At 41.5% G+C, this 16,966-nt stretch overlaps 2 protein-coding genes across 6 annotated transcripts in view; both read left to right on the forward strand.

Moving 5' to 3' along the window:
* The window catches only part of LOC127357905 (glutathione S-transferase A), a 114,591-nt gene that overhangs the window by 46,314 nt on the left and 51,311 nt on the right, over positions 1 to 16,966 (forward strand). The gene's annotated exons all lie outside the window — the stretch shown is intronic.
* The window catches only part of fhod3a (formin homology 2 domain containing 3a), a 63,645-nt gene that overhangs the window by 645 nt on the left and 46,034 nt on the right, over positions 1 to 16,966 (forward strand). For all 5 annotated transcript variants that reach the window (XM_051390452.1, XM_051390447.1, XM_051390449.1 and 2 more), the window contains exons 2-3: positions 4,924 to 5,033; positions 9,291 to 9,358. In XM_051390452.1, coding sequence (XP_051246412.1) covers positions 4,924 to 5,033; positions 9,291 to 9,358 — 178 coding nt within the window. The remainder of the gene's footprint in view (positions 1 to 4,923; positions 5,034 to 9,290; positions 9,359 to 16,966) is intronic.

A 16,966-nucleotide genomic window follows, 5' to 3' on the forward strand; every position in this document is an offset into this window, starting at 1 on the left:
TACTCATGTAGCCTCATGGAAACATCTGATATATGGTATAGGGGTTTTAATGTGATATATTCCCGCATAAAGCAATACAAGATCACTAGAAACTTCAAGACAACAAATCTAGAAAATAAAAGATGTGTCTAGATTCAAACACATATTACTGTGAATTCATTGGTTTGAATCAGTGCTGCATGAGGTTGTTTTGTGACCTTTAAGACTGCTGTTTTTAACTTCAAGTCTATTGCAAATAAACTTCCATACCCACCATTCAGAGGCTATTTTGAGAAGACATGCAAGCACAACTGATTGGCTCTCCTGCCTGAGGACTGACACAAGGTTGCAAATGTTTGCCTCAAAGTCCAGAGCAACATTTACCACGCACTTCACTTGTTTCAGACTAAATATCCAGATTTATTCCCATGCTGGCATACATTCACTCTGCTGTGATTCCCCTGAGGAAGATGCTGGATGTCCAAGAAAGAAGCAGACTCTAACCTTTGACCTCTGTTGTTGAGGGGGGTAACTAGAAATAACGATAAGTCCCCTATTCAAAGTGAATAATCCTTTCGTATCGCTGAATGTATTTTGCTGTCTGCTTAGCAGTGACAGGTGTGCAAAGGCATTAGTGCAACTAGATATATCCTGAGTTGCCTCATTCATCTACAAGTGACAGTGATAAAGCTCTGGTGCCCATGCTGCGAAGAGCCTGAATCACAGATGATCAGATGTCAAGTGTCAGATTACGATGGGTGTGTGTGAACCGAAGTGTCCATTCTTAGTGAATTTCAGTGTTTAAAGTGACCCAGAAAAAAAAAAAAAAAAAAGCAACACATTCCTCTCTGACAAGGCTGAGTCCCACAAACACACCCACGGAAGCTATACACAGTGGAGCAGACACTAATGCGACCTTATTTTAATTTCTTTGTTTGTAAAGCGGATACAACTCAAGATGAGAATATAGAAACTGAATTGAAAATAAAAGTGAGACACAGAGAGAAAGAGAGAGTTCCACTGCTGGCACACAGCGCTGACAGCAAACCAGCATTCAACAGCAGAGTGGTTTTCCAGACCAAGCAGATCTTTTGCTGCCCCATCTTTAAAAGCCACAAAACAAATGAAAAATGGCCCACAGCACAGAAAAGCTTATGATTACAACCTATCAGGGACAGATGGCACAGCCCGCGTTGGTGTTTGCAATTTTGTTCACATCAGGAAGAAGTCTGTGCGCAACGGCAACTGGATATTGCGCTTAGATTATAGGGATGAAACTGAACTGTTGCAAATTTGCCCGTCAAGACTGTCCAGATCTAACAGTTGGTGTTTGAAAAGGCTCGAATGTTATTATGTTATTGGAAAATGTCAAAGCTAGCGAGAGATTGACACTTTCCTAAGCTATTACTCAGTCTTTCTTTGTTAAAGCAGTCGCTCTCTTTAATTTTTTTTGTCTTAACCTTCTGTGCTCTTCTCTGAGAAAAGCCTACTGTATTATTATGTTGTGATGGCAGAGCTCTGTGTATGGCTGGTTGGGCTGCATGTAAAGTATAGGTCACTTGTCCCAGAATTCCTGTGGCTGAGGCCTGGATCCCTGCGACACTTTGTTCTCCTCACTTTGGGTCACGCGGTTTTCCTGACCTCTTCCTCCATCTCCTCTTCCACCTCTCTGACCATGCACCAGTTCGTACACTCAAACACACACACAGATAAACACACACACAGAAAAAACACACACACACACACACACACACACACACACACACACACGGTTAGGCTAACTTGCCAGAGCTAAATCAGTGTATCACTGGTTCGTGTGCATGGGATGTGTCATTTTATCCAAACTGCTAAACAAAGAAGTTTCCTTTTGATTCCCACAGAAGAAATGATCACTTTCTTCTTCTAAGGCTCAACAAAGTTCATCTAAGTTTGAATTTTAAAGATAAAGTAGGCACTTCACGAAGTTACCCCAACCCAAAAATGACAGATGTTCTGCTCAATGCAGAAGCCCTCACCATCAGTCAAACAGCTACAGTTTTGCAGGGAAAAACTCCCATTCCGCTAAAAAAGCACAACAAAGCCTAGACTTCCAAGCTCAACTTTTATTTCATTACCAAAGGGTTCCCATTAAAGCAACACTGGGAGATTTAATGGCCGCGTAGAACACACCCTCCTCCTCGCTCTTCAAAGCGCCTGCTCCTCCGCGGCTCTGATTCTGACACCAAAAAGTTCTTAAAAACTCATCGTGTAACTTACGTAAGGGCATTGTTAACTGTGGACCCACCGTGATCGCCAGCAGGCTTGGTGTTGTTTTAACGTGGAAGTAATTACTCCCCTAGCCCCCACTTCTTTTTTTTTTCTCCTCTGCTTTCTCTCTTCTGGGAGAATTTGATTAAATGAGTGTAAAGTATACTAGCCACTAAGTGTTTCCCTGGCCCGTCCCGGGGCCTTGAGTGTGAAGAGTTTGTGGTTCCTTCTGGAGCCACCTCTCTGCCGGCTCCGTCAGCATGATGTGTTTTGTTATGTTATTACTACTATTGCCCAAACGAAGTGTTTTAGGAAAGAGACACCCCTTGGAGGGCGAGCTGTTAACGTATTGTGTTACAGAGTGGCCCGTGCGCTCGCTTCTCGCTGTCCGAGCAGTATGTGTATGATTGAGTAATTTGTGCAGATAAAGCGGGTGACGCAAAAGAAAGCTGGAAGAGGAGGTGGTGGTGGTGGTGGTGGGCCTAAGTCATAAGGCATAAAAAAAGTCTCTCTCACTGAAGGACTATACATGCATGATTAGAATACTGAATAAAAAATGCTGAATAATGCGAACAGATTGGGCACAAGAAATGCTTTTGTCTTATTCCTCCATAAAAACCAGGGCAATGGGACAGGGCATGATTAACCCCCCCACTGTCTCAGCCCCCCTTCTACTTAGTCAATCCTCAATCTGAGATTTGCCGCATTAGCACGGAAAGTGTGAATAACAATAACACTGCACTAGGGTAGCTGGTGAAATTGGGGTTAGACTACAAAGATGACCCCTAAAACATGTGCACTGAGCTCTTTCTTTATGTTTTTTCCCCCCTTTTTGGTTAGTTTATAATTTTAGCCCTTGGTAGCAGCCATTTTCTTTTCAACATGGTAAACATTGCACTCACATCACCATGTTGCCATTGTTACTGGGAGTATGTTGCCATGCTATATTCCACTCAAGGTCCACTTACTGTCTTATTTTTTAGCTCTCAACCTCTTCTCCTCTTCCCTATTTCTTCCTGTCCAGACTATATCACGGTGGACTTCCTGGGAAAATATGGTTATTGCAGCATTTTAATTGGCATTTTAATTAACCTAAATATTCCGATAAGAGTGTGTTTTGCTTTGCGGATTAGCTTTTGGCTAACAGATGGATTAATGTTGTTGTGGGGGGGGTGTGAGAGGGAAAACTGGAGCAAAACCTAAAGTCACCCTGTTTGCCTATGGTCCATTATTCCTTACTCTGAGCTCGGGACTGCCTAAAGAATTTACGAAAAGTTGGTAGTACTGTAAAGTTTATTGCAACATGGATGACAGTCAACTTCTCCTTTGTAACACTTTGGCCTTGGCAGTTTTTTTTAACTCCCAGCCCCGTGGACACACCCACCTCCTGAGATTCTGTGTGCATGCTGCCTCTGAGCAGAGTAAATATAGCAAGGTTATATTTATGCTGTGAGTCCATCCGACAGTCCGTCTCTCTGTTTCCGAGTGAGAAGGAGGGACATGCAGAGAGCAGCCGCAGGTCTTGTGATCTGCGGTCTCTGCTGGTCTCCGAGTGTCGTCATGCAGCTCGGCTAGACGGCCAGGGGGCAGTTTGGCAGCACACCAGAGGCCAGGCTAGGTTAGGCCTACTAATACCATAGAGGTGCTAAATGCTAGCTCACCTCATGACTCTGATCTCATTCACCTATTCATACATCAGCGGCTTTAACAACAGGCTGCGAGCTCATGGCCGATGGTAACAATAATGCAATGATGTGTGTTACTTTTTACGAGTTGTATAGCTGGGATGGTTGCTTGCACCTGCTATCAGCTTGTGACTGCGCTCATAAACATCAGTGCCAGTGGTGTGCAGATATATTACTATGCACCTGGTCTCAAACTCAGCAAGGTCTCTCATTACACAGCGTAGTGGGTTAATTCTGACGTAGCCCACGCCGCAGTGCTACCTTAGATCATGCAGATGCAGATGGCATGGGCGCAAGATTGGTCTGTGAAAAGCAGAACCAAAGCGCGCTCTCACTCTCATGTGCATAAACGTACACACATGTTAATTATGTGTGTGCTCCTGCCATTAACATACAGACTTGAACGTGCTGTAGCTTCATACTGAACACAATTAAATGCTCAATATTTAAGTGTCATTTTTCTCACAGCTGGTATTTAAATGCACTAAAATCTCTCTTTCTCTCTCTGTGTTTCCCTCTGGTTTTGGTTTCATGTTCTGCAGCCTTTATTGCTACGTCTCTACTAGTTAATTCCCTTAACAGCTTTGTAATGCCGAAAGCAGAGCCACACCACATACAGCTTTCTCACTTTTCATGGCTCACTGTACATACTCGTGTTCAAATTCGTTCTCCCGTAAACTGGCTTTATTTTACGGGCTCAAATTGTTTTAAAAAGGGTGTGAAACACATGCAGGGACATGGTGAGGGGAGTATTAAAAAATAGTGGGCCCAGAGACCAATGTCATTCCTGTGGGTGGTTCATGTACGCACATCACAGCCTGGCCAGGGAAATTTCACATGTTACACATCATATTTTCCATCCCTAATTTAGGTATAAATGCCAATTTGATGTTGGTAACCACTTTTGCTTTAATCGTTTCGTTCAATTCAGTTAAATATGGTCCTTGGTTCAGGTCCATTTCATTCATTAAGACTTTTGTGTTGAAAATAATTTTTTATTCTTTTTCCATAGCTTGATGACTGTACGCTGCAGCTCTCCCACAATGGCACCTATCTGGATCTGGAGTCGTCTCTGGCTGAGCAAAGGGACGAGCTGGAGGGCTTCCAGCAGGACGACACAGGGTGAGACTCATTAACTCACATTTATACCTTTTGAAACAGACTTACATACACTCTCACCCTTGTGATTACCCCCCTTGCCCTTCTCTCTCTCTCTTTCTCTCTCTCTCTCACACACACATATAATTTCTGAGTTACTCCATTCTTATAAAATGGGAAGAATCACAAGCTGCTGGATATGGATTTCTTGGAAGCAGAAGTTCACGGAAAGTATGAAGCGCTCTGGAAAGCAGGACAGATGTGCGCTCCCTTCCACAGCTACAGCTCGTCTCTCACTGTGTTTTTACAATAATTGATATTCTGATCTTCCTTGTGACAAAATTTTACAGTTCGCAAACCTGTCAACTCTAAAAGAAACATCACCATGACTTTGTTACAGCACTGTCGTGAAGTATTTTCAGTCTCTCAAATCTCCCAGCAGCAGTGCTGATGTCTCTCTTTGGGTTAACAAGAGAAATGGAAAATGGAAACCTGCTACTAGGGCTCAGGATTTCCCACAGAAGGAGGTGGTAAGCCACCTTCATCCTGAGACAACTTGTCGTGTGATAATTTAGTTAGTAGACTGTGGCCTAAATACTAGTCACACTTATTAAATTTGGCATTTCTTTGTGAAATAGAAACGATAATGATCCAACATTTCAGGGTTTTTTTCTCCATATAGTGAAATGATACATAGATTTCCAGCCTGATTATTCATCATAAGTAATCATATGTCAATGTATTACAGCAAACTGACCCTGGATCTGCCATAAATGATAATGATTTCCCACACCTGGCAGCACATCAGCTGCCCTTTCGCCTGAAGGTTATTTTTCATGTCATAAAAGTGTATTATTTTTTATATTGCTTGTGGAAGCTGTCTTTATTTCAGCCTGGGTGGCCAACCTGTACTTATAAAGCATTGAAGCTAACATCATGTTAGCTACAACAACTGACATCCAACAAGAAACCCACTGGAAAAAAAATACAAGTCATGACTTAGGAGATAATTATTATTATAAATAATTTAATTTCATAATTATTTCATTGACATAAAGTTTTAGTTATCTTCTCATTATGGCTAGCTGCATTAATTCTAGCAAGTTAGCACAGTTAGCTAGCATCAACTGCTTCCTTTCTCTTTCCTGTATGTAGCGTTGATTAGCCAGCAAGCTAGATAAATTAGCAAACCATAGAATTAGGTAACAAACAAGTAAGTCTACAGTATTATAGCTAACTTTAGTAACTAGGTGTTTGCTAGCTATCATGTAATGGTTTAACAGTGAGCCGGTGTTGCTTAGCTGGCAAGTCTTGTTATGTCAGCTAATTAGCTTAGCTGTGTAATAAACAGGTGAATAGTATCTACATTCAATTAGGTAGTTCCCAGAGCCAAAACAGGAGATAAATAATGCTGAGTCATTGTCACGTAGAGCTCTGAGACATACACTGAGACGGCAGCTGTTAACTGGCTGCCTATGTGACAGTGTGGGTTTGTGGAGGGTTGTGGTATGTTGATCTGTTGGGAGACAGAGGGGCTGCACCAGCATAAGTGATGGCAGACCCACCGAGCCAGGTTGAGTCTGTTTGTGTGCGCTTGTTTCCATGTGTTTGTTTATTTGTTTGTCCGTGTTAGTGTCTTTATTATGAGCCTGGTAAGCCAAGTGACAGATGATGGACAGGTGAATAAAGGCGTGTGTGTGTTTCTGAAATGTTGGAGATCTAGGGGAACTGGTTGGATCAGACGGGCCTGTCTGTCATCCTGACAAACTTGGCTTTGACCAAGGTCATACTGTACTGACAGTAGGAAATGAATCGCACATTGGGTTGGGTTTGACCCCTTTCTTGGCTAAACATCACAAAGGTTGAGGATGGATGCTTCTGACTAAGTCTGTCCTGTCCTCCCTCGGTTGGAAGAACACTATTTATATAGTGTCAAAAATGAATAAACTAATCACACTCAATATCTCAGCCTCACACCACATATTTCACTTGTGCTGTACGGTCAGGCACTTTTTGACAGCTGCTGTAACATCTTAAAGGCATAGAGGTTTTAGGAGAACCTAGATGTGTCTATTCACCCGTGTTGATTGTACTGTGCTGTATAGCTGTCTGTCACACACTCACATTCATTTCATTTTGCCTTGCTCACATATGATATAGACATATAAATATACCTTCAAAGTATATAACTATTATTTTTTCTACTTTTTTCTGACAAATCTGAACTGCAAAACTGAAAATGGCCTTCCGTTGGAAAATGCAATGAGTGTTATAAAGTAGTAGATTGGTGTAAAGTGATTTTCACCCAGAATCTATGCTCTCACGCATCAAAAATGTGCTGCGATTCCAGCTGCTCACCACAGTTGACAGTAAACAAGGTCCTCTGGTGACGAGGACAGCCTCAAAGAATGCTTTTACTGTAAATACTTTAGGAGGAAATGTCTGTAGATTAGGATGCAGAGTCCCTCCAATCCACTTCGAGCTGTTTGTATTATTCAAATTATATTGAACTAGTGATTTGAATGATTATGAATCCTATAAGTTATTAAAAAGGGTGTTTGTAGTATAGGTGGCTGCACAGGAACTCTTTAAAATAGACATCCTTTTGTACTAATGCAAGCTCCTTATCCATCTCATCAGCATTTTTAAACCCAAAACAACCCTTATTTATGAATGATATATGTTGAATCTTCTTTTATACTCTCTGAATGGCCTCACTCTCCACCAGTCTCTGGGTCTCATACAATACAGACATTATCAGACAAGTACAGTAAGAAAAATGAATTTGCAAGAAAAACACAGTTCTATCAGCATCTCAACACATCATGTTAACATTTTGCTCTATTTCCGAGCAGAGCTGATAACGCAGCTTAACAGAAGGATAAGAGGCCAGCTGGGCTCTTGTTTGGGTGTATGTTAAGTGTAATGGGTGTATTGCAGCGGAGTGTGTTATCAGAGCGGTGCTTTCCCTGCGTGGATTGGATGCTTTTACCATGTCAGTGATGGAAATCAGTGATTAGATACTGGAGGATAATAACTCAAGTTAGGGGAGAGAGTTTGAGTTGCTCTCAAAATACCATCATACTTGTTTGTGTGTGCCCATGTTGTTTTTCCCACTGGAAATATGCTGTGTATGAATGTGTGCTCGTGATGGCACAATGGTATGTGGAGGTGTTTATATGTGTGTTGTGTCTGTTCCTGCATTTTTGCTGCCTGTCCTCAAGGCTCAGATGCTTATCAGTATAAGGGTACGAATCCAAAGCAGGCCACTGTTTGTCTGCGCCATTCCCATCATGCCATCTACCTCTGCTTTATAATAAAATGTCCATCACAACAAGTCCTTGTCTCATATTTTTTCTTAACAGTCTCATTTTACTTTTCCTAAAGCAGAGGCCAGTTGGGCGAGATAACTGCACTTTCTTTTCCAACTTTGTTTCACTTGTTGCAGGATACTCTTCTCTAGAATTAAGTGTTAATAAATGGTATAACAAGACAGATCACTCTGTTACTGCCAAAGACTACACTTGAGTTCCAGAAGTGTTCATTAGGTTTGGCCCCTAAATTACATTATCGTGTTGTAACTGCAGTGGAGAATTGAATAACTGAGAAGAGGAAGATTTATTTTGGCTTTGCATTAAAAGAATAAAGTTGCAATGTGCTGCACTTTAGGTATTAGTGCCAGGCGTAAGAAAAGATACGTCAGAGGAGGATTTTTTGATTTTGTTTTTTTTTGGTTTTCGAGAATAAAGTTGAAATGTCAAACTGTCAAACTAAAAATAAATCAAACTACTAGCGTTAACGCGTATGGCCGTCTCTACAAAATGCAACGTGTAGATGAATTGGTGCAATTGTTCTTCAGAATCCGTTTAAGTGACAAGGAAATGATTTCACTTTTAGCACCGCAATAAACACAGTGTGGTAGTAAGTTGTAGGACTTTGAAGAGATTTCGCTGAAAATTGCGTCTGTTCAGAAGGAGAAACCACACACACTTGGAAGAGGTGTCAGTGGCTTTCCTAGCTTTATTTGTTGGTCCAGAGGAGTTTTTTGGCTTTATTCTCAAAATGCAAAAACAACAAAAACAAATATTTATTTATTTTATATATTTATTCTTATGCCTGGCACTAATACTGAAACTTCGACTTTATTCCCAAATTACAAATAAAAAAAATCCTAATGTTTCCTCCTTGTGCCTGTCCCTGATACCCTTCCGTAATATACTCTTGTTTCATAAAGATATTTTTTGAATCAACAATAATTCTGTTGGCTTCTTTCTCTGTCAGGTCCAGAGGGAAGAAGCACAGTGTTATTCTACGCACCCAGCTGACCGTCCGTGTACACGCCTGCATCGGTGAGTGCTGTGTGACATGTTTATGTGTGTGTTTAACGTGAGTTTCTCCCTGGACGCGCACATGCACGGTCAAACACATCAGCAACCCTAAGAACACATTGTTCAGATGGCCGTCCAGGGGTTTACATGTGGTACGTGCTGGGGTCAGACCTGAGACCTCCCACTCAGGAGCAGGTTTGACTGGTATGTGAAACGTCTCCAAATTCAACACAGTACTGTGAGCATGTCAGTAATTGCATGAAACATGTACGGTGGGAGCTTTTACATGCACTGGAGAGAGAAAAGTGAAAGGAGACGGCTTTTTATGGGCATGTGGCTGTAAGTGTTATCACAGTAGCACTGTGAGGCTCAGTTTTTTTCCCCCTTCTGGGGCTGGTGAAGTCTTCACAGTGCAATGCCCTTGACTCTACTCAGTGTGTAGTGGTGAAGAGGAGGAGGGAGGGAGAAGCTGAGGGAGGGAGGTGTGAGTATCATTGAGAGTTGTGGTTAAAGAAAAAGATAGCTGCACGAAAGGGAAAATATGTTATGAAGTGAGAACGGAGAAAGATCTGAATGAGAGATTTACAAGTGAGGGAGGGAATGATAGAAGATGTTGAGAGGCAGCACTGAGCCAACAAATCTTTTTTATCATGGTACCACAACATGTTTTTTATCTCTAACTGAAGGCTATGTTGGATAAACAACCGACTTGTTTTATGATGACAACACAGACAAAATTAGCCATGTATGCCTTGTAAATCATTGGCCCCCGCAAGCCAAAAGTAACCTGTAGCTATATAGAGTTTTCATGTTGATGTATTCAAACTATACGTTTTTAATTCTAACATTACAGATTTGACTGAGCAGGATTGTCTTTGGAACTGTTTCAGCCGTACACTGCCTCTCAACATCCAGCACCATTCATGTATGATAAAAAAACAGAACAAAACATAACCGCATATTTTTACTAGCCACACTTGATGGCAATGTCTGTCTGTCCGTCACTTAGTTAGTACAGAAGGAAATATCTCAGCGACTACTTGAATGGGCATGGAATTGTGTATAGATATTTGTGGCGCCCGCATGAAGTTGACATTTGTGGCGAGTGATTAGATTAAAGCATTGCTGTAAGTACAACCTCACGTAGCTGCTAGCACTGCTTAATTTTGTACAGTTGGCAGAACTGGCCACATATCATTTACAGTTATTCACGCTTTAATGTGAAGGCTATTACAAGATTTTATTTTCACGCTTTGAGATTGCAGTAGGTCTATGTTAATGATCTAGAAAAAAAACGTTATCGAGAACACATGGAGGAATTTTGGCGTCTTATTACTTTATCTGTAAGTTGGTCAATGTACTTCTTTTTCTTTACTGGCCACTCTGCAACCCTCTTCATATCCATTAAAATCCCCTCACTATTTCCTATTCGCTTTCCTCCATGACTTGTCTGCATGGCCAACATTCTCCATGCCAGTGATAGCAGTGCTAATTCTGGATCCTAGAATCAGTGCCTCGGATTGGTTGAGAATGTGATGAGGTGAAAGGTCAACAGGAGTGGAACTAACTGTGTTAAAAGAAAAACGTGCTCACACTGTACCGATCTCAATTTATGATGTTTTTGTTTTTGTTTTACATAGGTGGCATTACTTACATTGTACAGTGCAGTGAGTTATAATAAGAAGAAAGTAATAAGTACATAACAGTTGATTCTAGACTATTATCACACTGGTTTGCATTTACCAAATCTTAGGGACATGACCCTTGACCCTTGATTTAATCTGAACACACATATATATATACATATTCTAGACCAATGCCTTCAGTGGGAGTGCATTTAGTGGGAAGTGGGGTAAGTTAAATCTCTCACGCCTTCACATGCAATCTACACACACACACACACACACACACACACACACACACACACACACACACACACACAAACACTAGTCCTTATGATCTTCCCATGGCTCATCTTGGTTGGAAGAAAAACCATTACCAGGCTATATTTGCTTGCATATTTTAGAAAAACATCTAGTTACCAGAAAAGAACATTTTATTGAGAAATAGCTGCATCATTGCCATATGAGATGCATTTCCTTTTGAAGGGCATGAGTCAAAGTTGAATTTTGCCCAGTGCCAGGGCTTGATGATAGAGTTTGCTGACTACACTGACCGCAGATCCAGATTTCATTCAGCATGGCACAGATGCTGGGCAATGACCAGATCTTGACTGGAGTGGCACTTTGTAATTCTGCTGCATTAACAGAGACATATAATCAGATAGCGTGAGCGGGGTCAGAGAGATCCATTCACTTTAGAGATCTACTGACCATTTTCTACCCCCTCTCAGAGCTGCTTCAATGAGTCTGTTCAGCTTTCCACTCATCTACCCGTTTAACGCTCTCTAATCCTTCGGAGCCTTGACCTTCAAATCGCCTGAGTAGTGGTCAGCATACTATCCACTAAATGAAAAGTCTGTCACAATCAAGGATACAAAATTGCTTGTGGAATCACGTATATGTGACTCACAATTGGTCGGTATAGAAGGATTGCGTGTGATGGGTTTGAATTAAGTGCACGGATTGCTGACCGTGCCACACGCATGATGATAATTATTTGGTTTATGTGATTAAAATGCAGGAAAGGATCAATTTCTTTACAGAGTTTCCTAATCTTACTGGCTTCATCAGCTTTCAGTTTTGATTGACAAAGATCAGGATTTCACTGTATTAAGGTCAAATGTCAAGGAGGTCTTAGGGTTTGCGACTGTCTTCACTTGTTCACTGATCTTCTTTCAGGGCCACAAGGTTGAAAAAAATGAGTATAACTATGAGAAACACAGCTCTCCTTGGCATTTCTTGGCACTGCCGCTAACGGAAAGATCAAATATCATTCAGGCCCGCCAACTCGGGATTAAGGATGCTCTGTGATGTCTGTGTGTGTGTGAGAGAGAGTGAGGGTGTGATAATGTTTGTGAGTTAATGAGTTTTTCTGTTTTATGAAAAGGATGGCACATTGGCATGGTCAGCAAAACAGTGACTTTGTCTGCTGGTGTAAGCACTACTCTGCGGGCAATGCATCTGTACTGGAGAGGCCTTTGGCACTTTAATGATCCAGCTCTTCTCGGTGCTCACTCCATGACTGAGATCAATTTTATGCTTTCTTTTTTTATGCAGGGCTGGGGTCCTGAGTGTCCTCAGCTTTAGGTTTGGCCTGAGCCTCATCCATCTACGTTATCCATCTAATTTTAAATCTCTCTTTCATTTGTCTCTCAATATCTGCTCGTGTGTCTCTACCCTATACTTCCTCCCCTTCTGTTGGTTGATCCTGTGGTCTGCAGTGCCGTCAGAGTGCCAATCTGAACCCCTTGTTTAAGGGTTAATTTTAGCCGTCTCCGTTGCAGCCGAGTTGTTGTGGACCGTAGCTGAAGGGTGGAGAGAGGTGGCTCAGGGGTGGGGGTGAAGTGGAGGTGTTATCTTTAGAAAGTGTTGACAGCACAGAAACATGCGAGGAAGGCAGCGCAGTGCCGAACCTCTGCTCACTAAATGTGAGAGTTACAGGAAGCAGGAGGGGCCAAAATGGTTGATTGAGGAAGATAGAGGAGATTGTGAAGAAATAATGTCAATTATATGTGCATTATCTTTTCTTGCACAAATATTACATTGTTTTTTTCTTAAAACTGAACTGTATCTAATGAAACTAACAGTCTACAGCCCTGCTAGCATCAGTGATAACTGGAGACATCCCATGATATGAAAGTGTCAAAACATTTAGGGATGTGAATAGTGTAACCTGTGTCTATCTCAATTATAAAAAGAGCTTGCATGACATTTGTCTAAAACATCACAGTTTAATCTCTTGCCTATGATAATACTATATCCTGAAAAATACAAGGTTTTTCTGATGGATACTGATTGATATTTGAGAGTTTAAAAAAAATCTGATATTTACTACTACTACTAATATACAAATACTAATACCAATATATACAAACATTTCTTTTATAAAGATTCCTTAAATTTGAGTTATAACAGCTTAAATATGTACGTGCGGGACATTGTCCAGTTGAAAAATGAACTTGTTAGTGCTCTCTGGTGGACAAATACATATTGGAGACACTGTTTCTAAACCACCTCAAAATTAAGTGAGTCAGTACATCAGTGATTGATCTACTGCAGGTCTAGATAACACACAGCAAATTATTAAATTAAGACAAAGGTTAGTTTGGGTCACCAAAGATATTAACAAACAGTTGCCTAGTTAAACAGATGTGGAGTATTGTCTCTGTCCAGCTGCTTACAGCTCTGTTTTGGTCTCCACCATTTCCTGAGAAAAATATCTCCACTATGTTTACCTGTTGTTTGGTGCTGGGTAAGTAGCGTACAGTGGGGTCTTAGAGTTTTTTGGCTAAAAAAATCATCTGCCCCGTGTGGCCAAAACGATGCTATGAAAGTAGTGGGAGGGAATCAAAACAGAATGCAGAACGATTAGCTAAAAGTCACTAGAATTGCAGAGTCAAGTGATAATTATCTGTGGGAATATTGTTTATATAAAAAAACAATTGTTAAAGTATTATAGATGCATAGTTTGTTGGTTTACTTATGATCTTCATTTGCTATTAGCTACTCTGGTTCATCTATTCTACACACAACAAAAAACTAAACAAAATACATGACAATCATCTATAGACAAATTAAGTTCAAGACCAAAGTTAGAAAAACATTTAAGATTAAAGATAAAACCTCATATAAAGCTTCACCGGCTCAGTACAAACTATAATTGTCTCATTTGTACACTGTTGAACTGCGCTTTACTTTCCAGAATCTGTTCAGAATCCCAAAGATTTTGTTTCCCATGTGTTCTTCTTTTCCAGCCTCTCCTGAAATGAAAGGATATGCAGCAATTAAATACAGTTTAAGTGATCAAATATAGAGAGGCTATGCTATCTGACAGGTAAAGCTCCCTGTAATGAGTGGTACAGCAGGTGAAACAAAAGAGCCAGAGTGCAGAACAAAAGACCTTGCATGTGTTTTGGAGCCTGTTCAATCCCTTGGCACTTATCTCTGGAATTTAGCCCTTTTTTCAAAAAATTTGGCTTCTATGCTGTTGTATTTCTGCGCCCCAATTATCCACCTCTAATCACCCCCTGCAGTATTGTGAAGGAGAGAGGGGGCTGGAGGTGGAGGTGGAGTGAAGGTTGCTTTGATTTTCTCTGGTTGTGCTGTTACATAACAAATGTGCAGCATGTGTAAAACAGAGTTGAACATTGTGTTGCATCTGTCTGTCTCATGTCTGCTCATTATCCCCAGCACAGGATTCACTATTCCCAAAATACGCCTGTCCTCACACCGCTTTTGTTTCTCTCACTTCTGTTCTACTTGTATGTTTTTATGTTGCTCGGATTGAATACAAAAGTAATAATAGGCCACAAAACAAAAAAACAGGGGTTTATAGTAAGTGTATTCATACACTGATGAGAGATATTTTGAGGATTTGATGGCATCAGTGAGAGTAACACTAATCAAAATCTCTTGTAAATATGAACTTACTGACACGGTGGTCTGTAGTGATGAAGCAGTAGTTCAGTGTTGCTTTACCGATTGGGGGTACAGCAGTAGTGACAGCGGGTCTGGCCTTGAGATGCTGCAGAAAGAGACGACTACAGCTGGTTCTAACAGCGATTTACTGTGTTCGTGTCCCCCCGCTGTGGGAGATAAGGCCTGGTAATGGCATGGTGTGACAGGGAGATAATGCCTGTTGATGGGTAAGCTGGGAGGGGGGCAGTAGTACAGGACATCTGTGGCTGTGCGGTCGTAAAACTCCAGACACATTTTATGGTTTTTGCTGACACGCTGCCCCTTTAATATCTGTGCTAACCTTAGCCAACATGCTCTAACTTCTTTTCAATCTGGAATAATTTCCCCTTCAACCTGTATTAGTCTGCTTTGCTTTACATTGTCCATTTGTCCCCCATTTCTCCTCCACATATCCAAACTGGTTTCATTCAAACACCCTTCACTCTTGTTGTTTAACCCCTGCGTTTATTTCTTTTCCTGGTCGGCCCGCTCTATATTTATTCCTCTCAGCTTCACATACTGTTCATGACTCTTTGTTCTCATAGACACCTGTGGTTTTGGCTCAAGGAGCTGCACCTTATGATCTCTGCGTGCACGTGTGTGAGTCAACAAGGATATTTTGCCAACGCTCGTGAATAGTTTGCGTGGCATGTTTAGACCTGTCACTCATTTTTATCTGTGTAAAGCCACGATATCTTCTTCCATCCGTGCAAATGTGTTTTATCTCGCCATTGCCTAAAATCAGCAGCTATGCATTCACAGAACAGGACGCCCTTCTCTCTTTTCATCTGTGTCTCGCAGACAGAGAGAAGGAATGAGAAAATCACTCAAATAGTTTCCCCTCTACCCTCACCAGCAGCTGAGACCCTGAGGAGCGACTGAGAGGATTGCGCCCACATGAGTCATGCCTTAGTTACTGCTGTGGGAGATGGAGAGATGGGCTGATGAGGCATTAGGGATGGAGGTGTAGAGCGGTGGAAGTGGTCGAATAACTTTACAGCAGTAGCTGCTGTAGAAAAGCCTGTAACACACATCTATCCTGCAGCTGTTCCTCATTCCTACTGCAGTAGCACTCTTTAGATTGTCTGTGAGTAACTTGCTGTCTTGCTTTCTTCATGTTGGAGAAGGAGAGCCTGGTCTAAACAAAGACTTTTATTATTATTCTGCATTTCTGTGAGCCATGAGCACATAGAAATATATTGCACTGCTTCACAATTCCATATTAGGCAGTTAATGTGATTATTTCTGCATTTTATGGTTTTGCTGTGTAATCTAGGTGTATGCAGCTGTGTGTTTCTATTGTTGATCAGTTGCTGTGGTGTGGTGGGTCCTGTCTGTATGTTACAGTGTTGTGCTTTCTGTGGATGTGGCAGGGTTTTCCCTGGGCTCTAGTGACAAACATGAGCGGCCCAACTGTTGTGCTGCTGTGGCACAACACGCTGCCGTTTGGGGTTTGCTCTCCCAACCCTGAGTGCGCTTACTGGAAGAAAGCAAGAAATATATCACTACGTGTGTGTTTGGCCATGTGTGCGTCTGAGTGTTATGTCTGGGCTTGTTCATATGTGCAACCCAGTGTGCCTGCACAAACCTCTGGCTGGTCTGTTTTAATCATTTTGAAACTATTACATAATGCAATAAAACATTACAATTACCACAAGCTAAACATCCAGAACACACACTGGAGAATCTGCGGGCTTGGCATCTTATCCAGCCGTGGGGTTTTAGAGATGATGGGTTTAGGGGATGTGCGGAGAGAGAGACGGGGAGAGGGATGATTTCCAGGGAAATGGTAAATCACTTAGGGAAGGAAACACAAGGGAAAAACAAAGCAAGGAGGAAATGCACCTGCCAGACAGAGCAGCAGCAGTTGTCCAGCAGCAAGTTATGTCATAGCTCTGTGGTGACTTACAGGTGAGGAGAGTGAAGAAAGAGAGAAAGTTTTGACAAGGTGGTTACAGTTCTACTGTTTTCTACTAAGTTTAACGCACACTGTGGTTCTTCTATACTATAATGTGTTCCTATTTTGGAGTTCCTAACTTAAAAAAGGTCA

The sequence above is a fragment of the Dicentrarchus labrax genome, unplaced genomic scaffold, assembly GCF_905237075.1.
Source record: "Dicentrarchus labrax unplaced genomic scaffold, dlabrax2021, whole genome shotgun sequence".
NCBI lineage: Eukaryota > Metazoa > Chordata > Actinopteri > Moronidae > Dicentrarchus > Dicentrarchus labrax.